This window comes from Microplitis mediator, chromosome 1 (genome assembly GCF_029852145.1).
Source record: "Microplitis mediator isolate UGA2020A chromosome 1, iyMicMedi2.1, whole genome shotgun sequence".
NCBI classification, from domain to species: domain Eukaryota; kingdom Metazoa; phylum Arthropoda; class Insecta; order Hymenoptera; family Braconidae; genus Microplitis; species Microplitis mediator.
In genome coordinates this window covers 28,709,942-28,737,051 of record NC_079969.1, presented here as the reverse complement: position 1 = coordinate 28,737,051, position 27,110 = coordinate 28,709,942, and the positions used below count along the sequence as shown (strand labels likewise).

Genomic DNA, 27,110 nt, shown 5'->3' with positions numbered 1-27,110 from the left:
CTCTCGTCCTGGTGGCTCTTATCCGACAAGATGCTGCGGAGTAACGGCTTAACAGATGGAAGTGTTTCCTTCGAATTTATCTCTCACTCAATCCCCAGGGAGCGGGATCGAAAAGACCCTTGACAACTGCCAACTACTACTACAACAGCTCTTACTACAGAATAACATTCTTTTCGTGTCAGCACTCTCTCGTTCTCTCTTTGCCTTCTACATACATACATATTTATTACATACATAAAATATAACTTTAACACTCTGCCAACAATCTTTTACCAAATCAACGTTATTCAGCCATTTCCGAGCTTTTTCCGGACATTCACTTCTATCAGTTTCCTCAACGTTTTTAAAAATCAATGCGCCAATTAATTCTACAACACACATACTACTGCAAGCAACTAAAGGTTTAATATAAATATATATATATTTGAGCTATTAAAAAGGAATATAAGTTGGTAGATGAAGAATAATCCCTCCGGTCCAGAACTTTGGCAAACACAAGCCCTCTATCTCTCAATCGTGTCGTTCACCCGAACATCCCCGAGGGGATGCTGCGAAATGAATTTTCTCTTCTCTATCCTGGGCTTCCTCTGAAACTCTCCTCCCCAGCAATCTATACCCACATTCACATATAGATATACAGTAAAATATTTATCGTTCGTGCATCGAGAACAATTTTCACGTCCAATCCCTCGTCTAAAACTTTTTATCTCCCAGAAGCAAAAATCTTGGACCCGTTCCACCGATAAAACTCATTCCCCGTTTTATTAAATGAAATAATTTTAACCTCCTTAAGCCCCGGTCTTCTTTTAAACCTAATCGCCCGATTCGCGGCATCCGAGAAGTCTGCCGAGTAAATCTCCTCTTCTCAATTACTGAGACCTCCATCCTCTATCCAGAGCGACTCGGCTGTGCCGGAGTTCGTAGCTTCGAGCTTCCGTTTCCTCGGTCTTGACTCGTACCCTAGACTCGGTACTCCCCTCGAACCTTTTAGAATCACCCGTACGGACCATTACCCTCGTCGACTCGTAGGAATCCCCAGTGATTTCCGGCACTGCTGCTGCCACTTCTTGTCGACTCAACGCTCTATCTTTATTTATTTTCCGAGGCCTACTCTTACTTTGCTCCCTCGCTTGTCGTCGTTAACTTCCGAGGGTGAAATAAAATTAAGAAGAACCAGAAGAAGAAGAAGAAGAAATAAGAAAGAAATCCTGGTGGTTTTCGAGTAGATCCTGTTAGGGAGATTACTCGGTTACCAACTTTACGGCTTAAGCCCTGAGTTACTGCACTTTTAGTGGATTAATATCGCTTTTTTAGGCCGTCCAATGGGTTAATTTTGTGTTGCTTTAAAATTAGTTTGCTAATTGACTATAATTTACTTTTTATTTTTTTTTTAGGATCTAAATTTAATTAAATAAAAACAAAATCCAATTTTAAATAACCCGAGTCGAAATTTAGAGCCTATATAGGTCCTTATAGCCCTAAATAGATCCGATTTAGAGCCCTGTAGTTCTGTAGCTCCGACTTTGAACCCGGAGGTCCTAACATTCACTGAGAGGTCCGATTTTGAACCTTCAAGTCCGACAATATTAGTCCCGTAATAAATTTGGATTCATTATAATTGAATAATTTATGATGATGATTATTACAATAAACCAGGGCTTACAGGCCCTAAATCGGACCTAATTTTAATTTTCATCAGGTCCTAGATTGAGCCCGCAAGTGCCGAAAACGGAAATTTGTAGCACCTCAGGGACCAAAATCGGACCTAATTTAACATAGAAACAGACTCTATTTAGAGCCTCCAAGTCCGAAATAGGTCCGACTTTAAAAGGCTCTAAATGGGCTCTAAATTTCGACTCGGGAACCTACAGAATATTTATCACTCAATCTAATTCCAAGGATTAACTCATAAAGTAATCTACCTGAAGATCGAAACGTTTTTCGCACAATGAAAATGAAAAAATTTACGAAATTTTACAGCTTGAGAGTGACTTGAGGGGTGATTGGGGGTGGCTACAATTTTCGACCAACATACTAGCGCCTATTCGAAACATTTCAGAAATTTCGATCAAGTGGATTTTTTATTTTTCATTTTAATTTTTTTTTTCGCTCTGCAAAAAACGTTCCGATCTTCAGGTACACATAAAATAAAGGAAAAAATAAAATAATAAATGTCTCAATTGTAAAACAAGTAAGTTGAGGTGGTAGCAATATAAGATAGGATTAATCAGAAAGGCAAAGAAAAAAGCTAAACAAAGTAAAAAAATGATAACTAAGACGTGGCAGCGTCTAGCTAGTGGGTAATAGCGTTTTTCCATTTATCTAGGGAATCTGCGACGCAGTAAACTCTCGGAATAAGAGCAGAAGAGCAGCTCAGTGCCGGTATGGAATAGAACATTTCCGTGAGTACGTGGTTTAACGAGAAAAGAAAGAGATGTGATGAGAAAAACCGGGCGATGAGGACAACCATATTTGGATTGTGCCCAACAGAGAAAAAGATGAGCGAGGAAGATAAAAAATAAAATAAAAACCCAGCAGCAGCAGCAGCATCTGAACCAGCATCAATACTACTACGAGTACGAGTGGCATTGCCAGTGTCAGTGTTACTTTATCCTCTTTAGTTTCCTTTTCCAGACTTTACCCTTCTGCTGTACACTTTCATTCTTTTTCTCAATCCGAGTCTCAAGGGAACGCCGTACACTCTTTCGTGGCAAACGAAATAAAAAGCTCAGCACACAGTACTCTCGTCTTTATATATATTCCCTGGTATATTCCACTATAAACGTATATTTTCCGGCTGAGAATACATCTGTTTCAGCGCGTCCAACAGATATACTACATCGGATTTATCTCCGGGGGGCCATCGTACACAAAAACGAGTTTTGAGATGTCTATCCACCGCCAATACTTGTTGTAATAATTCACCTATCTTTTTCAATAAATAATCCCAGAGAACCCGTATACTCTCTGTATATATTTTATTTCCAACCATCACGAAATTCCCTTCACGCAAATAATCATTTATTTATTTATTAATCCGTCCGTCCGTCCGTCCGTCGGTTGAGATCCACTGGATGCAATCTTGTAAAGCAGCTGGGGTTTTGCGGCATCTACGAACACACGGGCTCGTAACCTGTTATAAGGAAGAGACTGTAGGGTGAAACCTGGAGTGAGGAATAAGGAAACAACTGGGGTTGAGAAGTAGTCGAGAAGATAAGAGTCGCTAAGGTTTCGAGGGTGTCTATAGAGTGGAAGGAAGTAAGAGCTAAGAGCTAAGACCTGGGACCTAAGACGTAAGACGTAAGACGTAAGACGTAATACTTGTAAGCAGTTGTGTGGGTGAAATTGTCAGGGTGATTGTGAAGGAGCCAGCCATTGCTAGTCAGTGTTGGCTCACTTACCACACTCGTGGGTTCATAGCATGACTTAAACCGCTACCCCTTCCTTAGAAATCTAACCAATACTATCAAATTTATCCCTCGAAAAGCTTATTCCTCTTGCTCCTGCTCAAAACCCAATAGACTGGATGCCAACTTGCGGACCAAGTCATTCTCCAGCAGAGCTATATTCACATTCTCTACATCCTTGACTACATCTTGAATTTATTGATCGATCTTGATGGTTCTTTACTGTGCAAAGACCTGCTCTTTACTTTGGATCTACAGTCTAGTGTCTGCTCTATTATGTTTTATATCAGTCTACTACATAAAGTCTTTATGCCGCGGTTAGTAAGCACGATAATATTCCAGCCGAGTGGGGGAGCTCTGACACGGCAGTGGTTGATAAAACTTGTCTGATAAATGATTCGTCAGCTCAAGTCGAGTCGATGCTATGTATCTTTTATTGCTGGAATACGTAAATCCGCGAGTAATTTGATTGGAAATAAATAATTATAGCTTCCAATTTTATCAAGTGCCGGTAAATTCCGAAGGCGGTGATGATTTATATCTTAGGGTTCGTCTGATGCCCTAGATTATGTAAAAGGTCACGAGCTGATGAGTTTTATTCCGTCAGTTTAGTGATTCATTGCGCCGAGTAATTATTATTTTTATTTTATAAACATCAGACAAGAGGATTTTTAGTTTATTGTTTGGAATTTTATTTATTTGGGAATGGAATGTGAAATGGGTTGTAAAAAAATAAATAAATAGTGAGTTACTCTCTGATTTAAAACGTGTCGTTCGGCAGCAGCAGACAGAGAAAGAGAACCGGTGGAAAAAAAATTACGAGCCATGAAAAAGAAATGTTCTCGAGGGAGCTAAATGTTATGGTGCATGTGTGCATGTGTGTGTGTGTGTGTGTGTGTAAAAAGGCTCAATGCAGTGCAAGGCTCCGGGTCTATCAACTGCCACAACGGTGTACCCGTGGCAAAAGACAAAAAATATATATAAAAAATAAAATAAACATTTTTGACGGCGAAAATTTATTCAACTACTCATAAATACTGTCTCTTATTCAGGAATATTATATATATTTTTTTGAGTTAAATTTTTTTCAGAGCCGCAATCTCCCTTTAACCCTCGCTGTTCATCCCCGGGCAGCTTGAACGAGTTCTCTCTGCGGTGGAATTTGCATTTTTAAATTAACTCGGCTCTGTTTGCAGCTATCTCGGTTGCAAGAGTAGTAGCAGTAGCACTGCCAGGAGCAGTAGTAGCAGTAGTAGTAGTAGTAGTAGTAGTAGTAGTAGTAGTAGTAGTAGTCGTAGTAGTAGCGAAGGGGTTTTACAATTTTATGCAACAGCGCGCCCTGTACTGGGTAGAGAGCAAGCACCGACACTTTAACCCGGGTTATCGACATTGTTATTATTGTTATTATTATCGCGGTATAACCGCAAAACGAATGCAGCTGGGCGGAGGCCGAAAGAGTGGGCGCTCGCGGGTTTTAAAGGTTAGGGGTGAAAATGCTATTGGAAAGAGGCACTAGTTGCAGCACCCGACTGCTCTCCACCGGTATTACATTCCAGTCGATAATATTGTCAGCGTTTACTATTTCCACGGCTATTTTCCGATTACTTGTTGTATTGGAAAAAATAAAAAAAATTTTAAACCAATAGCATTATTGATGATGTAAATATTTTTTATTTTATTTTTTCAACTTTAAATATTTGCAGTTCGGGTAATTGATTATTTTTGGAAATTTGAAATAGGGGAAGGAGGGGAAAAAGAGGGTACTTAAGGAAATACCAAGTTTTCGAGGACTCAAATACGCTAAATATTTTTTTTTAATGATATTCGAAGTAAATTGAAGAAATTTTCAGTGATCGTTGAAAAAAAAAATTTTTCATTTCTGCGGGCAAAGTGGGGTACCCCCTAAAAAAGGTAAAAAAAAAAAATTCTGGATTTTAAACGAATTTGAAAAGTTGAATTTTTCTGTAAGTAATTTACATGAAGAAAAATTATATTTTACATGTTTATTGGATACAAAAGAAGAAAAAAAAATTTTTAATAGTTTTTATCATAAAACAAACGTCATTAATATTTTTCAACTGACAATTGATTTTTGAAAAAGTTTACCAAAAAAAATTCAAAGTAACGCTTAATTATATTTTCAGAAGTGATTTTGAAATGTTTAAAAACCATTTAAAATATCAAATTTTTTTTTATCAAACTTTGGGGGTACCCCCTTTTGCCCCGCCTTCCCCTATAATTGGATATTTAATTACGGGTTGGAAATATTGAGTTTAAATGAATAAATTTAGAAATAAATGAAATTTGAATAATGATAAAAATATAAAAATATTGGAAACGGTTTTATAAATGACTATCAATTAAATATCGTTTATAAGACGAACCGCAGAGGAGTGAGGTATAAAGCAATAAAACAATTGGAGAGAAAATGGAAGTTGATCGGAAATTTCTGGAAGCCTTTCATTCGAATGAGCAGCAAAGTATTGGCAAAGGCAGAAAGAGAGCACTGGAGCAGAGTAAAAGTCAGAGGGAAAGGAGCTGGGGCAGAAATAGATGCTGGCGGTAATTGAAAAGCTCGTGATCTGGATCCTTTGCACTGTATACTGCACTGGCTGCAAGAAGACTTAACTCAGTCTATTTCTCTCTTTGGTTTATTTGGACTCGCTGGCGTCTCTGGTGAATGGAGGCGAAAAAAGTCGGCAACAATGCCCCTGAGGTGGATTCTCGCGTGGCTGGTTCTCAAGAGAAACCGAAAAGAGTTGAGCTGGTGAGGAAAAAGGGCGATGAGAAACAAAGAAAAAGTGTTGAGTTTAACGAATGGTTTCGCAAAGTCGAGCTGGCTCCGCTCCTAAGGTCATTACACAATGAGAAAAAAGTCGAGTTAACACGAACGTTGCCGCGGGTAAGATCAAATAGCTGGAGAAAAATTTACTGGGTGGAGACTTTAGTCTGGGCTCCAGAGAAAGGAGAGTTTAAGAGCTTTTTAATTTCAAAATATATATTAAAGTCTTGCGAGCTATCGGACAAATTTATGCTCTATTGCAGTAACACTCGAGCCACTTAATGAACTTGTAATTTTTCCGAGGATTTTTAAAACAAACTAATATTCAAATCAACAAATTAGATAGGGAACAATTCAAGTGGATTCGCGACGGAAAAAAATAGTGACGGAGATTTCCAAGCTGAATATTTCTATGGTATAATTCCGTAACTAAAGTGCAGCTCGAGTAATAAAAAAAGTAAAATGGGGATGAATATAAATAAAAGGGAAATATATACAGAGTGTTAAGTGGGAAGTGATTATAACGAGATCCAGCGATAATTCCGGGCATAAAATCCTTCCTCTGGCCCCTCGTCGCCAAGGACGATGGACTACTCCAGCGTCTCGTTAAATCTCTCGGCCAATTACAACGTCCTTCCACCGATTCCGAGACATCGGACAAAAAATATATAATCCGTCTCCATCTCCATCCTCATCCTCATCCTCATCTTTATCTCCTTTCTCCATCTCTGTTATTTTTATTTAAAAACTTTGTCGACGCCGCAAATACCGTCTTGCTAAGTCTACCGAGATCGCGATAACCGGGACGAGAAGAGGGGAGGGAAAATGAGAATATTATTGTACTAAATATTGTGATTTAATCGGGAGATTGGAGGCCATTTAAAATAATAAAAATAACAATAATAAGAAATAAGTCGAGTTAAAAATAAAGTTTAATAAAAGGCCATTAAACTCTTACATTTATGCCTTGGCGCATTAATTTACAGACTAATTACTGACGGGAAAATTATTAAAAAGTTTAGTCGAGCGTAATAAAGTGCCGTGTCGTTAAAGTCTGCGATTATGTCCGCAAACGCGCGCTAACATGGAACGAGTATATAGATATTAATGTAGATTTATGTCTACCTACGTTATATATAAATATATATAGTGTGTAGTGGTAAAAGTTTAACAGGAAAATAATATAGGTATATGCCAGTAGAGTTAACACGCGAGTACGCGAGCGAGAATGTGACAAGCATTTGTGTTGGCACTTCACCCCACAGAGCTCTGTTTCATTTATATTATTATTATTTTATTTTTTTTATTTTTTTTATTTTGTCCACTCTCTCTGACACTTCTTGTTACCTTTGTTACTGTTATTAGTTTTGTTTTTACTACTCGTTAGTTTATTCATTTACTATTATTACGTTTTTTTTCAGTGCGACGCATTGCGCTGGACGGCGATAAAATAAAACCCGAGATGAGAAAAAAATAAAAGCATTTTTTTATTACATTTCGCTGAGATAAAAGTTCCCCGGCTTAAATAGTTATGATTGAGATATCAGAGCGCGAAGTTTATTTTTAAATTATTTATTTATTTTTACTTGATAAATATAAATAGAGCGATAAAGTTATTTAATTAAATAAAAATCTGGGTCTAATGGGAGTCTCGAGCTGACGGTAAGCCGAGTCGGAGTGAGAATAAAAGATTTAAAAAATGAGCGAGTGAGCGGCATTAGCCGGAAGATGTTTTTAATTAATTAATCGTCAGTAATCTTATCATCTTAACCCTCGGGGTTTAAAGTTTTCTGGAAAACAAACCGTTAAAAAATGACAAGTTGATAAGTTTATACCCTCGGACGAAAGAAGACGGTCTTATTAATCTCGCGTAATTGCCGAGTTTTAAAATTATCAAGTATCTCGAGTGATGAAAGAGCATCCCCTCTTAACTTGGGGATCCCGGATCTCGGATCTCGGGTAGGATGGATGTAGGAATAATAAGTGGGGTGAAGTAGAAGTGGAATGTTGTGCGAGTGACTGCGCAATTACTCCTCGCCTTAACTACTCACTCTGCCGGGATAGGAGCGCAACCCAGCAAACTCTCATTCAATTCTAGCTTCATACCAGCTCTCTTCAGTCAAAACCACCCAACCAACTCAACCCCGACTCAACCCTGGCTCTACTCTGCTTCCTGCGTGTCTCTGGCTCTCGACTCTACTCCTATCCACTCTACTCTTCTCTTCTCTCGCTCGCCGCCATCTTGTAAATTAATTAATGCGCCTAACGAGATCAGAGGTGTCGGTAAAGCAGGATCGAGAGTGCCGACGAGCCCTGCTACCCTACGGTCTACTAAAATCTGCTTTACTCTCCTCTCTTCTCTTCACTTCTCTTGATTCCACTTCACTATATTCTATTTAGTTCCATTCGATGGCTTTACAGCCACGCTCAGACCTGGGGGTGGAGCGTCGCGACGCCAAAGGGGATCCAGAGTCTGAGAGTAGGGTTAAGGGCACGGTATTGAGGGCCGAGGGTAGTAGTTGGATGACGGGTGAATTAGTCTGTTCGGAGCTACCGGCGTCGCTCCAGGGCTACACCAAGATCCCAGATACTTTCAAACATATATACATAGCAAGTATATATATATTTAAAAGGGGTTGGGTAGTGTCAGGTACCACGATCTCTGCACTCTTTCAACCCTTTCAGGCTTGTCATCCAGACTAGCCCCCGTTTACATAATGCAAGCCACTTTAATTAAAATAAATTACGCTTCCACGTCGACGGATTATTTTTTTTTTTATCTTCACTCTCTGCTTTTTCCTTTGTCTGTCACCCGTGAACTTTTTTTTTAATCTCTTTTCGAGCGACCTCTTGCATCATTTCACTTTGCATTCCCTTCTATTTATTTTTTAACCCTTCTAAAAACGTACCGACTTTTACACGTTTATTTGCTCTGCGAAAATTTAATTTACTTCCAGAGTACATTTTTAATTCCTTAATTACTTTATTACTTTTTAACACACCTCCATTTTTTAATAATAAATATTTTTGTTGAGATAATTTAATATGAATTTATTTCCCTATTCAATTTTAATTTTTTCACCGCATTCGTTAATTTAAATATTTTATTTTACATACACACATATACACATATACATATGCACAATGTCTTTTTACAAGACTTTGAATTAAACGTCGATAGTAAATTCTGCCATTAAAATGTTAAGAACAATAACAGCAGCAAATAATAATAAAAAAAAATCAATGCTTTGAATAAAAAAAAAAGTTTTAGTGACACATGATGATTCATGAATGAGTTGATCGTGTCATGATATAAAGGGAGTTGTATATAAGGTTATTAAATTTTCGATGTACGTCGCCGTTGCGGGTGTAGTTTATAGTTTGTGTTGCTGGTAGGGGAGCTTTGGTATTGGTATTAGTGATGATGCTAGAGCTAGAACTAGAACTAGAACTAGAGCTATAGCTAGTGATAGTGATAGTGATAGAGGTAGTTACGGGTTATAGTATAATGGAAGTGTACTCGAGAGGTCACGCAGTGGATATGCCCGTTTATTGTAAGACACGACGAGGGATCGTGAAATAGATAGTAACGTTATATGATGCATTATATGTCTACGGCAAGCTTCAAGCCTGTCTGCCTGTCTCGGCTATTACCATTAATATTTCAATTTCACAGGGTCGGACTACAGTCGCTGTTAATACACATAACTACATAATAATTTGCTATTATTTTTAATTACATAATTACTGGTTTTTATTTTTTGGCGGGAAAGTCATTTCAAATTTAAAAAAAAATAAATGGCAAAAAAAACCGAGCGCGGGAATCGAACTTCGGACCTTCTGTTTGCTGTCAGAATACGTGCGACTAGAAGTTTTATTTCTAATAAAATTTAATAGACTAATTAATGGGTTGTTGCTGTTAATACACATAACTACATAATAATTCGCTATTATTTTTAATTACATAATTATTGTTTTTTATTTTTTGGCGGGAAAGTCATTTAAAATTTAAAAAATAATAAATGGCAAAAAAAACCGAGAGCGGGAATCGAACTTCGGACCTTCTGTTCGCTGGCAGAATGCGTGCGACTAGAAGTTTTATTTCTAATAAAATTTAATAGACTAATTAATGGGTTGTTGCTGTTAATACACATAACTACATAATAATTCGTTATTATTTTTAATTACATAATTACTGTTTTTTATTTTTTGGCGGGAAAGTCATTTCAAATTTAAAAAAAATAAATGGCAAAAAAAACCGAGCGCGGGAATCGAACTTCGGACCTTCTGTTTGCTGTCAGAATGCGTGCGACTAGAAGTTTTATTTCTAATAAAATTTAATAGACTAATTAATGGGTTAATTTTTCTCTATTGCCCGCGAAAAAAAGTTTATGAAGAAAAGTGTTTTTTTTTTTTATGAAAATAAATTAGAATTTTTGAATGAAGTATAAAATTAATGAGGATAATTACTTGAGGTATGTAGAGAATTTGATATAATATTAATTAGATGAAAGTAAATAACGTATATCTATTGACGTAAAAGCCATTAACGCCTATCACCGTAAGTGTAATCGATATTGCACGAGCCAGTCAGCGCTTATCAATCTGTAATAATTGCAGGTATTAAATGGGCGCTAATTATGCTTCGCAATGTTACACTATTAGTAGTAGTATTAGCAGTAATGGTAGTTGTACATGTGCGGGTAATAGCACAGTAATAACCCGTGTATTTGTGTCAATCGCTCCGGAATCTATACAACTTACACGTGTACCAACTAGTGCATATTATCAACTGAATTAAATATCAACTCGAATAAGAGTGGGTCTAATTAAAAACACCAATTATTAATCATTTAATGAATTACTCCCGTTAATTAACAATAAGTAGTCGAAATAAATAATCTGCCGGTAATTAGACCAGATGACATTTTAAACTCTAGAGCAGAGAGGTCTTGAGATAATTAAAGTTCAAAATTGTTTTTAAAAGTTTGCTTAATGAAAATATATATAGTAATTGGAGGTAATTAAAGCAGACAGTGAAAAAGCAAAATAGATTGGACGGTTCAGACATGCGAGTGAAGTTTCCCTGCTACTGATAACGCGACTGGATCCAGCATCAAAGTGGGTCGTCGTGTAAGCGCGTTAACGTTTTCAGAAAGTGCTTTTAATAAACGTACGTCGAAGCGTTTTTTATTTTACCTCCAATCCTCTAGCTCTCATTTAGCTTTTGCGAGGCTTTTGCCGCCCACTTTTTTTATAAAAACTTTTTTCGTCCGCCGCTAGCTTTTATATCAGAGCTCCACCCCCAGGCACACATTATGCACACTAAAAAATTTTAAGTACATTTCGCTCCAGCGACATCTAATCTTTATCACAAAGCTAAATTTAATACTGTATACTCTCTCTCTCTCTCTCATCTCATACATTCACTATTTTATATTAATTATTTTTATAGTCCCTCCGCCTTTTTTTTTATCCGCAAACGCCCTCAGGCAAATGTTAACAAAACAATTTATATTCCACCTTTTTTAAAAATGTTTATTTTTTTTACAGTTTTTTTTTTTTAACAAAATGACTTTTTTTATAGGGGAAGGGGGGGGCAAAACGGGATAGGCCGGCAAAATGGGATACTCTCAAAATTGCGTCAAAATTTTTTTTTTCTCGAAAAACTTTCGAAAATGGTGAAAAATGACATCTAGTATTATTTTACACTATTAAAAGTTAAAAAAAAACATTTTTATATTTTTTGCGAAAAGTATAATATTGGCGCTAATTTCAAATTTTGAAAAGAAATAACAAGGAAAAACTTCTTTAAAAATATGTTGAGATTAAATTTTATTACTTACATCAATTTAGAAAGACATTATTACATCTATTTTATTCACTTGGAAAAAAAAAAAAAAAAATTTACTTTTTTTTGGGGTATCCCATTTTGCCCGCAGAAAATAAAAATTTTTTTTCTGATGGCAGTCTAAAATTCGTTACATTTATTTCAAATAGAATCAAAATGAAGCCAATTTACGATATTTATGTCCCTAAAAACTAAATTTTTCGTTAAGTATCCCGTTTTGCCCCCCCTTCCCCTAAATTTAAAAATTTTTACAGATACGCAATTTATTTACATGTTTTAGTTAAAATGTGCGAGAATAACAATTTTTGGTAAAAAAAAAAATACAATTGGCGTGAGACTCTGAGGGTCAAATTCAAAAATCAGGATTTAGATCGAGGAAAAATCGAAGCTTGGGATAATTATGTCAGAGCTTAATTACAACTCCCGTCAAAATTTATCTCTCTTTTTCTCTCAACTTTGTACTCAAACTACTTGACTTAAAATCGTCATTATTATCAGTCTCATGTATGAAATATGTGTGCATGTGTGCATGTAGTATCCAAGCCGTTTCACTTTAATTGTTAACTCCTGTATCATCGTCTAGGTTAGTTATCGTGTAACCCGGACTCTAAATTTCCGACAACAGAACGAACAATTAAATTCCAGGATAGAAAATAAAATTTTGAAATTTAATAAGAAAGATTTGAATATAAACTTACATGTCTTTCCTCGGAATTGAGACCTGGAACAAAAAAAGGCCAAATAAATAAATATATAAAGTAAAATAAAACTAATGGATGTCGGATAGGGAGCTCAGGACGTCGGTTATCGGTGGTTTAGTATAAAAGGCAAAGCCATAAGGACGTTATTAAAGGGCCATCGATGCCAAGCACGATGCCTTTATCGAATAAATCGAGTGGCCGGAAGGCCAGAGTCAGCTGTAATTCGACTCGACGAAATACTTGGATGCTTACACGAGTCTAGAGGAATTTACTCAACTTGAGAGAAGAACCAGCACCCGAATAGCCCCGGGGCTCTTTGCTCTTTCCCTCAATACAACGAATTCCTTCCTCCGAGATCCAGAATCTCTTTCTCCCTGACTCGCTTACGTTTCTGCTAGCAAGCACTCGCATCGTCTTATATACCCTTTGACAAAATATAAAATACCAGAGATAAATAAAAAATAGTACCAGCACAAGTACGTCTAGATAAGTCGGGAATGTCAGAACCAATTATTTGGATTTATTATTTTTAAAAAAATTTAAAGCGGTCAAAATATTATTCTCTGTCATGGGAAAATTGAATGAAAAATTTTAGTGGATAAAAATATAAAGGTTCATAAATATCAGAATAGTTTATAAGTCTTTGAGCGAAAACTGGAGAGTGTATAAGAATAGAAGGAGGGTCGTTGAGAATCCAATTGAGGCGACAACTTGATATAAAGAAGATGACAAGTAACAGTAGATGTGGGTGTGTATGCATAAGATGAAGTTGTCGTTGTGGCGATAGTGGATGTGAAGTCGAGGACAGAAAATGTAACGTAAGGGGACGTTGTTGAAAGTACTCTTGTGTTAAGAGAAGCTCAGTGAGTCCTCTCTTGCTCAAGGCAGAAAGCCAACCCAACTCACTTGGATATAGTCGTAGTTGTAGGAGCAGAACCAGTAGCAGTAGCAGAAGCAGAAGCAGAACCAGAAGTAGAAGCAGAAGTACAAGTACCACCGAGTTTAAAGGGTGTAGACTAGACAAGGAGAGTGTTGAGAACTGGAGGGAGAGCTCAGGAAACCCACAGCTTTGTCAGCATTCCTTCAAAATTGAGTTCTAACACGTAATGCTCGTGATGATTCTGGATCTGGCTCCTTTGGGTTATTGAGACCTATTTTTTAAGCGGATCTGCTGGGAATTATTTTTTTTTAGTGGCAAAAGCCTGGGATGTTTGGATTGAGGTGTAAAAATAAAAGATTCGGATAAAAATAAAGAGGAAAAAAATAAAAATAGTCTGACGAGGGTCGGATATTGGACAAGAAGGTGCTTCTGGATGAGGACGACAAGTAAACATGCTACGAACAACCTGGCCCCATTCTCATCATCTTCGGGTATACAAACTCAATAGCTACCACTACTTGAGGATCAAAATCGATGGGGACGTGCCGACGTTGCAGAAAAACCTCTATCAGAGCAGAGACCTACTTCACTTTATTCTTTAAAGATATCAAGTCGCTATCTATATATTTTTTCATTCCACTCTCTTGACTTTAAACTAAACTCAAATTTATTAAAACGCCGAAGCTCCAATAAATTAATCACTTTGAATAAATAATTAAAATACATACCGCCGTTGGGCTTCAAATCTTCAGACTGGCCGCGATGGAGATCAGGCTTAGTGAGCATCGACAGATGAGCATTGCCACCTCCAGGTGCAGATCCACCAGGTGGCAATCCTAGGCCTAGAAGTGCCGCTGATGCTGAGGTAGGAACTTGGAGACCGCCAGGTCCCAGGCCCGGTAATCCCGGCATTCCAGGGTGTGGACCCATCGCGGCACCCGGTGGCATTTGCTGGGCGTGCATTTGTTGCAGCAGCCTCGGCAAGTCGGGCCTCTGTTGCTGAAAATTAAAAAAAAAAAATCATTTATATTATTATTAATGTATTTAATTGAACCGTTTGTTTGCCGTTGATTAATCGCAAATGATAATGACATAATTGTCAATATTGTTTTATAATCCAGCGATGATAAATGTTGGCACGGTTTAAATATGACGTTTTATCAGTAACATGAATTATTATATGATATTAATATGTTGGGAGTGAGTGAAGAATGGGGAGTGGAGAGAAAAAAATCCGAGATTAAAATTGCTGACAAGGGTAAAATGATATCTATCCGTTGAATCAATTGGATAATAACGTTCACCCTCAAAAAGCACGTAATTCTATAAAATATTGGATTTTTAAAGAGTGGAAATGACGATGCGGCAAATGGAAGCGATAAAAATATATATATTTATATATATGTGGAATAAAAGATAGAATAGAGAGATTTAGTAGTCAGAGGGTTGATGTCCGTGCGTTACATTGAGTCCCAGGGCTTCGTTAGCTCGCTCTGTTTGTCGAACGTGCGCTCACTGTCGTTACTGATGAATAAATAAATTCACTGGTTCACGTAAAAAAAAAAAGGAGAAAGAAAGTAAATAAAAATAAATAAATAAAAAAGTAATATAGAGAGAGAATGAGTAATTCAACGATTCACGTGGACTTTGGCTTGAGTTCTTTTGACTGTACTTTACTATTTTAATACTCATGTTGAAACAGTACTTTTTTCTCAAAACATTTTTTTACAACAATTTTTTTTAGCCAACTCCTGTCCGAGCCGTGTTTTATTACTTTTTACCAACTGCTGTTTACAGAACGAATTTTTATTTTAATGAAAAAAAATCACTTGTGCAAATTCCGTTCTTGTGAGCCACATTTTCTGATTGATTATTCATTAAAAGGAGATTAAAAATACTCAATAAATATTTGCAGTCACTGTAATTATTTACATTTTAAGTCGTTTGAGTATTCATGATTTATTTGTTGGTTCAATATGATATTTTTTTTTTTTAAATAAATTAATGATAATTAATGATCGAGTGAGTCTGGAATAAAATGGAATAGGTGAGAAAGAGCGGCTCCAAAGTGGCGACAGACAAACCGTAAACTGTTTCAACAGTTTTGTTGTTCTTGTTGTATTAATATATATATATGTATATATATGTATATGTACATTTAGTTGGAGTTGGCAGGAGCAGAAGTTAAGTAGGAGTGAGAGAAAAAGCAAGCTGAGGGTAAAGCTGAGGCTGAGGCTGAGGGATTTGGGAGTTAAAGAGGGTAGAGAGTAGTATAAAAGGGGGTGGAATTACTTGAGAGCTCTGGGGCTTCATGTACACTCGTTAGAACGGATTGGGGTTGGTTGAACCAGAGGCAAACCAACAACAGAGTAGAGCTAGTGTAGTAGTTTGTTGGTCTGGTGGGTGGGTGTGGGTGCGGGTGTGTGTTAGATAGAGCCAGGTTAGCACATGAGTTGTGAGCTGGTGTTGGTATTTCAGCACGATGAGAGCCAGAACTAGCACGGGAAAATGCTGTTCGGTAGATGGCTTTGGGTATGAGTACTCGACTATTACGGCAAGTAGTTTGCTGAGATAATTAAATGGCTTAACGATATAATAAGCCAGACGTTAGTACGACACGGATGGCTGAGAAGTGAAACATACATTTCGTGACGTTAAATTGCATCTAACACTTTAACAACTACTTTATATATAGATATATGTGTGTATATCTAACCGCTAAAACTTTCGCTCGGCAAATAGTCAACTTTTTTTTTTGCAAGGTTGTATCGTTGGTTTATTTGCTGGACTGTCGTATTTTTATTTCAGCAAAAATTTAAGACTCAGCTGAGTGTTTTATTCTGGGTCATAATCCTTGCTGAAGACTGCAAGAGCTTCAGCCAAGATGATAACTTAACCAGAGCAGAGTGAGGATCATCACGCGAATCCGGTCTCGGGTATCACGGATCAGCAGTTTTTGGCCGCACGAGCTGACTCGGCCGGATGGAGATGAAAAAGTTTAGCAGGAAAACCTGGCTAATGAGAGAGATTTAAATAAAAAAGGTTTATTATCAAACTGAAGAGTGTATGGCTGTTTAATAAGTTGCCAAACTCTTTTTGATACTCCAAAATATTCATGGTGGCGGTCAGACAAATTTTCGGTTTCTAATTTCCTTGAAATAAAATAATGATATTAGTCTGAATGAAATTTAAAAGTTTTTAGTGAAATGACACACGAGTGAGTCGGTTATGGTTAAGCAGGGGCGTTAAATCCCGTGAGACTTGCGGTGGAGTATAAGGAATCCTCTGGTCTTGGAGCCAATGTGTAGCAGTGCAAGGGGTTGATAAGAGATAGGAAGCTGTGAGTTGGACAAAGACGCTCGATAACTTTGAGAAGACTTCTTGTGTGTAAGGATTTGCCAGCACGTAGACTACTTGACTTTGTAACGGCAAAGCCGACGAGGAAGACGAGAGCAAGCAGGAAGATGAAGATGAAGACAAAGAGGAATAGGAAGAAGACAATGAGGAAGATGAGGACATTGTCGCTTGTGTGAATTCAAAATTTATCCCTCTGTTTTGTGGATCCCTCGAGGGTTATTTCCTCCCTTGGAACTCCAATGCCTATTTTCCGGGGCGGGCGAGAGAGGAATGCTGATTAGTTGGCGCTCGAGCGCCATAACACTATAACCTATCCAACTGGCAGAGTTTAGCAGCTTCAGCTAACACGCCAGGAGATGTTCTCTCACTGTGGATGATAAGATTCACAGGAGATTCGTATGTCGGTGTTGGTGGTGGCGATGCCGTTGCCATAGAGCGGATATGCTGTTCAAGGACCGAAGAGCGAGAAGGAACAAGGGATGAAGGAATATGTCGAGCCAAGGACGAAGCTAACCCGGCAGCTTAATAGGGAGGAAATTGAGTGCTCGAGAGCAATATTGAGGAGAATTTAGGATTCGCGAGTAGAACAACCAATTGAGAAGATGAGGCGGTAAGGGATTCTCTGAAGGGAAAGAGATAGCTATGCCATGGAAGACGAAATACTTGAATATATATCCGCCCATCAATTTCCTACAGTGTATTCCATTCTCTGTATTTACGTCTATTTTGTCTGTCAGTCTGTTTTGGGATTCACGGGACGTAAGCGAGTTTTCATGGCATTTTAGCTTCGGTGATTTTATAAAATTGCTCATCGGTTTTAATTTTATTGGCTAGTTGGCTAGTTGAGTGCGTGTTGATTGATACGAGGATTCAATGACACTGGACATTTTGAATAAATAATAAAATAAAATGAAATAAAATAAATACTTACGCCAATAATTGCATTGAGTTCAGTCATTGTGACTTGTTTAGCTCGTTCAACAGCGCTGGCCACTTGCTGATGATGTTCTTGTGACAAAAATGGCAAGATCTGTCCTATGATGGCATTTAACCGCTTGGCAATTTCCGTCTGTAAGATGAAAGAGTAAATAGTGAATTATTATTGAGGTCAATAAATCTCAATTCTGTTAAACTAGTTTAGTAGCGGTGGTGGAAGTTGATGGAAGAGAAAGAGGAGACGGAGATGGTGATGCTGGTGGTAGTAATAGTCGTGAGAGATGCACAAAAGCTTTCAGTGGAAACGACAAGACGTTGAGTGTAGGACACCCGCCCGCAAGGAGCAATCAAGCTCGATATCAAAGCAAGACGAGCTACCAAATTGAATAAACCAAGTACCAGCGTCAATTTCTCAACGTCAACCGCATCTCTTAACCTCTCTTCATCTCTCACACTCTCTTACTTACTTACTTACTTACTTACTTACTTACTTACACTATAAACCATTTATTTTATACATTTAATAATAATAATAATAATGGTACTGCCGCTCACTTAATAAACAAAGTTGTTTGATATTTATTTTTATAAAATTACTTGTCAACTTTTATAAACTTTAAATTAATTTAAAAAGAATTATAGGAAGCAAAAGGAGAAAAAATAGCTGAGTAATTATTTTAAAACACTCAATGGAGAAGATGCGAGCGTTATTTACAGTTTGCGGATAAATTTGTCACGAGATGAAGCAAAAAGTGAAGTAAAATAAAAATGAGACAGTAGAAATTGAATTAAAACAACGAAAGCACGTAGAAAGCGACGAGGAAACCATCTCGTCGACGATTCAATCTTCAGACGACTAATAGAATTACTCAGACACCGTCGAGCTTTTTTTTTTTTTTTCTCTTTCTCTTTCTCTTTTACTTTTACTCTCTTTCCATTACTGCTACTAAACTCACGGCAATTAAAGTGCCACGAAAAGCCGCTTTTCCTTTACCATTTTAAAACACTTTTTTACATTCACTAAAAACCGACATTTCATTTTCATCCGTAATATTTTCCTCATTTTTTAAAATAAATAATATCGGCTCTTATTTCAGAAAACAGCTTTCTGACTTCCGACAGGAAATGAATAATTTTTAAAATTACACTACCCCTTATTTAACGAGTAAACTTGGGGCCTTTTTTTGTTGACAATCATTAGTATCAATTAGATAATGTCATACATTATTCACCCGCTTACTAATTTAGAACCCATATAAAATAAATAACAAATAATAATGGTAAGGGTAATGATAATAACCAACCAAACAACTCACGTGTACCACATAGCATGTCAGGGGATCATTAACAAGCTGGCAAAGTAATCCCCTCGTCATTTATATACGCAGGGTATATATATACATATACATATATATACCCCATCAACATCACCGCCATCACACCATCTAGGCTGCCAGCACCCGTCTTTATTTCTTTTATTTTGTCACCCCTAAACGAGCTACGGCTCGAGGCGTCGAGTACCAGCGGGGTGTGAACGCTAATTGAAATATCGCAGCCACTGAAATTCCTGACATTCTCACCCTTGTAGCACACATACACTGACACACATATGTACACCTAGTCATTCAACTCGCACTTAGACATGGAATTACTACAGCCACGAGTTTAAAGTAATGGTTCGAGTGGGCGGAAAAGGGCGAACGTAGAATGGCACGATAAGTTTTGAAGCAAGGGTGGAAAGTGAAGAATGAGATGTATAAAAGGGTGAGGAATGAGTTTTTAGGGTCTGGAGGCAGATACGTTGACGGGAAATTTACCAACGATTGCTGATGGGCTCAAGTTTAAATCCTGGTTTGGTTTCCCGGTTTCACTGACGCTGGGGAGCGGGCTGTTTTAATTACTCGTCACCTTATCCCTCTCTTATCTTATTCTCCATCTGGTCTCACTCCAGTCATTAAGCCACTAATTATAATGGACGTAAAAATTCGACCAGACTACGAGATCGCGAGTTTTGGTTAAAGTTAAAAATTATTAAACCCTTTAGATAAGTTCAGTCGAGGGGGTCTGGGTCGGGGTCGAAGGTGGGTCTGGGTGGTTAGTGGCTAGGACGCGGTAGCAGAAACTAAAAAAAAGTTAAGTAAAATAAGGGAGTGGAAAAGTGAGAAGGGAAGATTGCAGAATCGAGGAGGCGGAGAGCAGCTGCAGACGTAATTGCGTTGCCGAGAAGTTTTCCCCGGGCGAGAGAGGTAACCAAGAAAATAATGAATGGGGTTCAAGGGCTCTCGAGTAAGCTGAAGGGTGGATGAGTGAGTCAGTTGTGAGGCAAGGGGCCTCAAAGCTTTATTATTATTATTATTTTTTTGTTTTCGTGAGGTTCTTTTTTACTTTTATCTGGGTAGCAAAGCCGTTTTCAGGCTGGCTCGTTTCCTGGCCTCTTGTCTCACGTCTCATTCCAATAAACCGACTCTTTACCTACCGCACTATTAATTTACTTTCTTTTGTTCGATACGAAATTATATAAAATCAGTTAACACCCTCTCTAAAACTATAATTTATTTTTAATGCAATCGCGCGGATAAAGTTGTCAAGTGGAGTTGGATAAAATTTTATTTAAAATATAAATGACTATAAAAAGTCTAAATACATTTGAGTGTGCCAAGTATTGTATGGAATAAGGTTAACCGCACTCTACTAGAGTAATGTAGGGGTAGTTTTATAGCAAGGGAATAGGAAATAGGGGTTTAAACGTTAACTGGCGTAGAGGCGTGGCATGAAAATGCAAACCAACGAACCAAGATAAAATTCTTTAGCTGTAGTAAAGCGGTGACGTAAACTGAGTGCTCCCACGACGCCTCTTTTAACTTTTTCTCCCTTGCCACCCTCATCTTTTCATCCTCCTACGCCACGAACCGCCCGGCCGCCCGAGTAACTCCTTCTTATACATACATGTAACTTAGATATCTGTAGACATTACTCGCAAGTCTGCTGCTCGGGCTGTCGATACCTGAAGAGATACCTCGATAATCCAATACCGGGAAAAAAAACTCTAGAATCCCGATACTTGTAGTATTATCAAGTATTTTATAAACTCATGTTTTTATTTATTTTCATTCTCTTCTTTTCTTCTTGTAACTCTTCCTGTCAATACCGAAGCTATAAACTCGGATATATGTTCTATTCCCAAGAAAAGTTATTTTCTTGTTGTATGTATTCTCTACAAGGTTGATAAATATATAAAAAGATGAATGTCTGTTGAATTGGATTTATATCGATATATATATAGATAGAAAATGTTAAATGTTTTGTGTGCAAATCGAATGTCTTGCAGTGAATCTGAATCTCATTAGCACGCTGGCATCAGCAAATTGCTTCTGGGCTAATACACATCTCATCAGAGAAGCGGACGCAGAGAGACATTGGAATCAAGCAAACAGTCAGACTAGAGTCCACTGGCAGCAGTCGACACAGTGGGTTCATTGAAACATGAAACAGTAGTTGTCCATGTCCCCTGTTGTCATCATTTGAGTTAGGGCTGAGCTCGGAGCTGGGGCCGAGGCCGGGTCGGGAGGCCAGGAGGCTGCTGGAGTTGCTATGAAATGGAATAGAACCAGAATGGACTATTATGTAGTAAGGTTCAAAGGTAAACAAGAATCAATCAATTGTAGGTTGATGTCGATGTGTGTTGGATTCTAAAGAGACAGTTGACAAAGCAAGCATCGAAGGGTATATGTAGACAAAGCCGGAATCTAAACAGAGATACACGATACCAAAGGGGATGATGTAATAGTTGTAGTAGTTGTTGTGTGTTGGGGATCGGAAATCGGGAATCGTGAATCGGAGAATGGGGTCGGAAATGATTTCTATCGCAATTGCTCAGGGCTTTCTAACCCGTGTGTGTGAGTCTGTCTATGTGAGTCTATCGGGACGGGAAAAATAGTGGAGCGAGAACCAGAAGCCAAAGTGATCACTTGTGATGTAGATAAAACGACTAAGAAGGAGGAAAAGGAGAAATAGAAGAAGAAAACGAAGGGAGTGATGACATCCTGAAATTGTGGTTGTAAGTGGTCCTTGAGCGATTGCAAACGTACAAGAGACCCGATAGACAGCGAAAAACCTTGGTGTTTGGATATTTGAACAGCCGAGTGCTTCGTCAGCACTTTACTTACTTGAGATACTACTTGACTAGCTGGCTCTGTGTGTGCAGCACTGACCCTAAGGCACACCACTCTCCTTGATGCCTTTCGCATCCGAGACCGAGACACTTTGAGTTAGATATTTCGGAGGGTCAGGCTACTCTTGGTAAAAGGTCAAGTATTTGCATAATGTCAAGGATATCGACAATGGAATAGGGTTAGTCGGAAATGCCACTGAGCCCTGATAAATATTTTATTGCTTTTCGTTTGAATTTAATACCCAAGCAAAATCTAAAGCCAGTCTTAGTCGTGGAGAAGTAATGATTGGCTGATGTCAAAATTGACGAGATACAAGAGCTTTTGAGTGGTATACACGATGTTCGCATGAACAGAGAATGATCGATTATCTTGGGTTCGCTCACTGGGATCAGGTGAATTAGGGGTAATCATGGATATTGAACGTTCCTCCTTCCATGCGGAAGACGATGAGGGTTTACTGTACCTGATCGTCTGCTGATATCGCTAATAAGGGGGTGTCCTTGAACACGCTAGAAACTATACAATCTCTATACCCTATACTCAACACTAATACCGATAGAAGTACACACCACTTACATGAGAATTGCCTTCACAGTCTAATACATACTGACAAGCTGCACACTAGACTTGCTAACTGCCTCGTCCCTGTTTAAATGCAAGCCTTTACTGTACAACAAGTTAGATTAGTACAAGGGAAACCCAGCTACTCTCTGACATTGACGTTTGCGACAAGATCAGCGGCATATAATGTTGCGAATAAACAGATGGCCGCTGGTTAATCGACCGAGCGTAGCAAGACTCACTGAAACCACGTTAACGGGTTTGCACGATTTGATACCATTCACTCATCTACACACACACACACACACACACACACTCACTCACATACACATACTCCTAACTAAACTAAACTCTGCTCTCTGCACTCTGCTCGCTACCGCGTGTTCAACCGCAACCAACTAGCTCGTACATCGAGAGTGGCTCGCCCAGTCGAACGATGCTTTTGGCTTGACCAAGAACCACATCGTCATGTTCATAGGCTTGGTAACGTTCACGAACTAACGCACATTAGCCGGCTATCTACATCTACAATCCTCTTCACCTTAAATTCCAGCTCGTTTAATTGATTATCATCAATCATTAATACCAATACATCAATTGTTTGGAATCATTATCCTTTATCTAAGCATATCTAGATTTAATTCCTTTTGTAGTCTCGTATCTATTAATATCCCAAAATCCCCTTAATCTTTTGGATAAAATCATCGAGAGTTAATTCAGCACCACGTAGTTAATAATCAAGATGAAAACATAAAAAGCCTTTGCAGATTCTCTACTCCACAGCCATCCTAATTGACTTGGTTGTTCATAGAGCCGTAATTAGTGATGAATGAAATAGAAACCGTAGCAGCAGCAACAGTAGATGTAGTAGGAGTAAGTGTAGTAGTAAATCGTTGATTTGGGTGCATTGTTAAGTTGCGGCTTAAAACCATTGGAAACGTTATCACCAATACGAATGCACTAGTTATACTCTGGTCTAAACTCCGGCAACAACTCTGTACACAAGCAAAGTCTCATCAGGAATATAGTGTACGGAATATAGATCGACAAAGTAGAGGCAGAGATAGAGGAAGAGATAGCTGGCTAAAGCATCAGAGAATCTAAGTGTGAGTGGGTGGATGTGGTCAGACTAGGCTTGCACCCGCCCGAGTGTGGTCACTCTCTGGTCGAGGCGATGCAAGAGCCCACTGCTGACCACTAAGCCCACCTGATGTATCCAAGTTTCTCTTTGCCTCTCAACCATTTGGCTCTTCCTATTCACTTGTGCCCACAGTGCTAGTACACAAGACCAACCTAGACCAACCCCCGACCAGTGTGCATCGTGTAGTCGATGTAATGGTGTGGTGTACTGGCATCACTAACACCGACGGTGATGCTATTAGTAGCGATGTTGTAGTTGTTCTAGTTCTTGTTGTACTTGTACTTGTAGTTGTAGTTGTAGTTGTAGTTGTAGTTGGTTGATAGTAATGGTGGTGATATGAAGGCAAGCCTGATTCAACTCGAGCCAACTCTGGCAGTGAGGCAACCAACCAACCCTTTCCTTTGGAGCACTCTGACGCGCAAACCCGTAGCTCTGGCTTGGAACCGCAAACCCACAACGGGCTACTGCCTTGATTAAACGCACCATACACCGCCATTATCGCTGATTGCGCTAAACATTATCGGACTTGCCACTGGGCACTACCACCTCTCGATACACGTTGCAGCAGCATTATTATACCGACCGAGTATACCTATAGCACACAGCGCAGAGAGAATGGGGAATGAGAGTAGATAGTATTATGTGGGTGTGCTTGTGCTAGTATAATACCAGGCAGTTGTGTGTTCGGACATGTCTGTGATCCACCCACGGGACAATTATTGGCCGGCTTGCTCCAAAGCTTTCCGCTTTTAGAACCTATATGTATTTCGCTATCTGGCTCGGCATCGGTGTGCTGCTGGTGTTCCCGCTATAACTATTGTTGCACTGGGTCTCGGCTGACACATTGATTGGATATATTACTCGATCGACGCTTGCCGTTTATCTAATGGAGTCTTTGACAATAATAATAATAATAACAGTAACAATATCATCATTATTATGGTTATGATTCTGATGAAAAGTTGCTCATAACTTGAATGAGTTTTATTACCGGATTACTCTTAGTTTGTAAAATAATCAACGCTCTTGTAGACAACTAACCTGCAATATTTTAGACTGACTGTTGGGTGTGTGCTCGCCAAGTTTTACGTTCCAGACAATAATGAGAATAAATGTATAGGTATACATTTGAAATTAGTGAATAAGAGTGGGTGTAACACCGCAAACGTCTATCTCCCTTTACCTAAAATATATAGTGTACGAGGCAAGTTTGTAATAATTTTAAGCGACTCGGCAGTCCTCAGGGAACCTACTTAATGTACGACGTAATTAACGGTGGCGTTCACCAGTCGCGTATAACAAGGCGGAAAGACGGTTGTGCTACAATGGGGTGGTTAAGTCTCGTCTCTTTCCTCTTTCCTCATTCCCTATTTCCCATTCCCCGTTATCGGTCTCTCTGTCGCCTTTGTCTCCATCCTCGTCTTCTTGCATTTACTCTCTGCCCGAGGCTCTCCGCAAAACACAAATTAGCGTCGGGCTCTATACTCTCTGTACTCTATACCAACCCTTACCAACATTGTGCAATAAAGACCGACAGTGTAAGGGTTAGTGGGAGTGTAAAAGCAAATTGGGCAAATGTGGATGTGGATGTAGATGTGGATGTAAATGTGAACGAGAAAGAGACGTATAATATTATATACACGCGCCCCTCGTTAATGCGTTGACGCCTTGGTCTTGCTTCGTCGCCCTTATTTCATTACACCGAATATATATCGACGTCACTACTTACTCTAGACTCACAATACCACCACATCCATTCAGACATCCATCCATCCATCCAACCATCCATCCAACGAACTAACCAACCCCTATATCTACTAAAACACCAACTTCTCCCCCACATTTCTGACTGATATGTCCTCAGCAAACGAAATCATTCTCACTCCACTTCTGTCACTTGTGAATGCTCCCTTATTTATTATTTACTCACACATACCCACACATACATCCACAAAGATCTCTACGAACTCACGACTACATTTCTTGGGCAAGTGATTTTCAAAACTCCGAGAGAATCTCCGCAGATTTACTAGGGAGAACTAAATGAATTATAAACCAGGGAATGAAACTTTTATTTTAGGGGAGTCTTTTAACTCGGAGGAATTAATTGACTGTTAAAAAATATGCCTTCTTAATTAGGGATTAATTAAACAAAGGAACGCTGGTAAACTTTGCTAATTAAAAAATATATTAAATTTTTAACTGCGGCGTCAAAATGTTAAAAAATTATTCCACGTTTTTTCAGTACGCCGGAATTTTTTACAAAAGCATACTATTAATACTTTTCGAAACATTTTTTTCTTAAAAGAGAAAAAAAAAATGACCATCCCACTATTTTCATAGCATCGTTAAAATTCCATTATTTCCATCAGAAAAAACCACAACTTCAATTATATAAACCCGCAGAATATTCCACGTATCCGAGTTATTTCATTTTTGTATGCGTAACGTATAAAACTTATGATGCTCCACCTTTCCCCCCAGACATATTTATACATCTACATCTACATCTACATCTCTATTCACATATAGTAGCAGTGTATAAAATACGCTCGCATATAAAGTTAACCACAGACGATTTTTAAAACCCACAGGTTCTCGTTTCATTTTCATCCCTCGTATCATCATCTCAACATTCGTAATCCATCCTGCCTCAATACCAACTAAAAACTTGTAGAAAGTTCCTGATAAAATATATCTTCTTTACAGCCAACTGTTAAAGCAACTTTATCAGTTTTCCATACATACATACATATATATATATAGAAGCACACATGATTTTCTACGACACCACTTGGTTATATATTTATATATTTTTTTTATCTCTACGACTTTTATGACACATTTAAGCAGTGAATTTTATCTCCTTTTTGCTCAAACATCTACATCTTTTACTTTAGCAGACATTTATTTTTCTGGCGCTCTTTCATCCCCTATTCAGAGAGCTGTAAAGGGAGTCAATCCCCAGAGTTCTGTCGTTGGGTTTAATATGTCTCATTTACATGTACAGGCACACAGACACACAGGTAGGGCACACTCGCAAACAGAAAACCTGAAAGTGCTGCTGCAAGAGCGATCCCCGTTGTAGAATTTTTTTACACCGACCTAACACGGAATGGTATTCTCCGGCGCCTCGTTTCCGCTTTACCGTCACTTTTATTGAACCCCGGGTACAGATCTGTACCCCAGTTTATGTCCCAAACCAACGGACTCGTAAAAAGCTTTTCAAGAGTTTAGAGCAAGGCTCGTTATTTTTTTACTGGCACACTTTTTTTATGTACAGTAAGTATGTACGGCATAAGTTACATTTAGTTTTTTTACT

General features: G+C 38.4%; 1 protein-coding gene across 4 annotated transcripts in view; it reads right to left on the bottom strand.

Moving 5' to 3' along the window:
• LOC130676392 (protein groucho-like) overlaps positions 1-27,110 on the bottom strand; it is a 63,258-nt gene that overhangs the window by 5,459 nt on the left and 30,689 nt on the right. For all 4 annotated transcript variants that reach the window (XM_057482547.1, XM_057482556.1, XM_057482577.1 and 1 more), the window contains 3 exons: positions 17,910-18,047; positions 14,350-14,620; positions 12,739-12,761 (listed from right to left, as the gene is read on the bottom strand). In XM_057482547.1, coding sequence (XP_057338530.1) covers positions 12,739-12,761; positions 14,350-14,620; positions 17,910-18,047 — 432 coding nt within the window. The remainder of the gene's footprint in view (positions 1-12,738; positions 12,762-14,349; positions 14,621-17,909; positions 18,048-27,110) is intronic.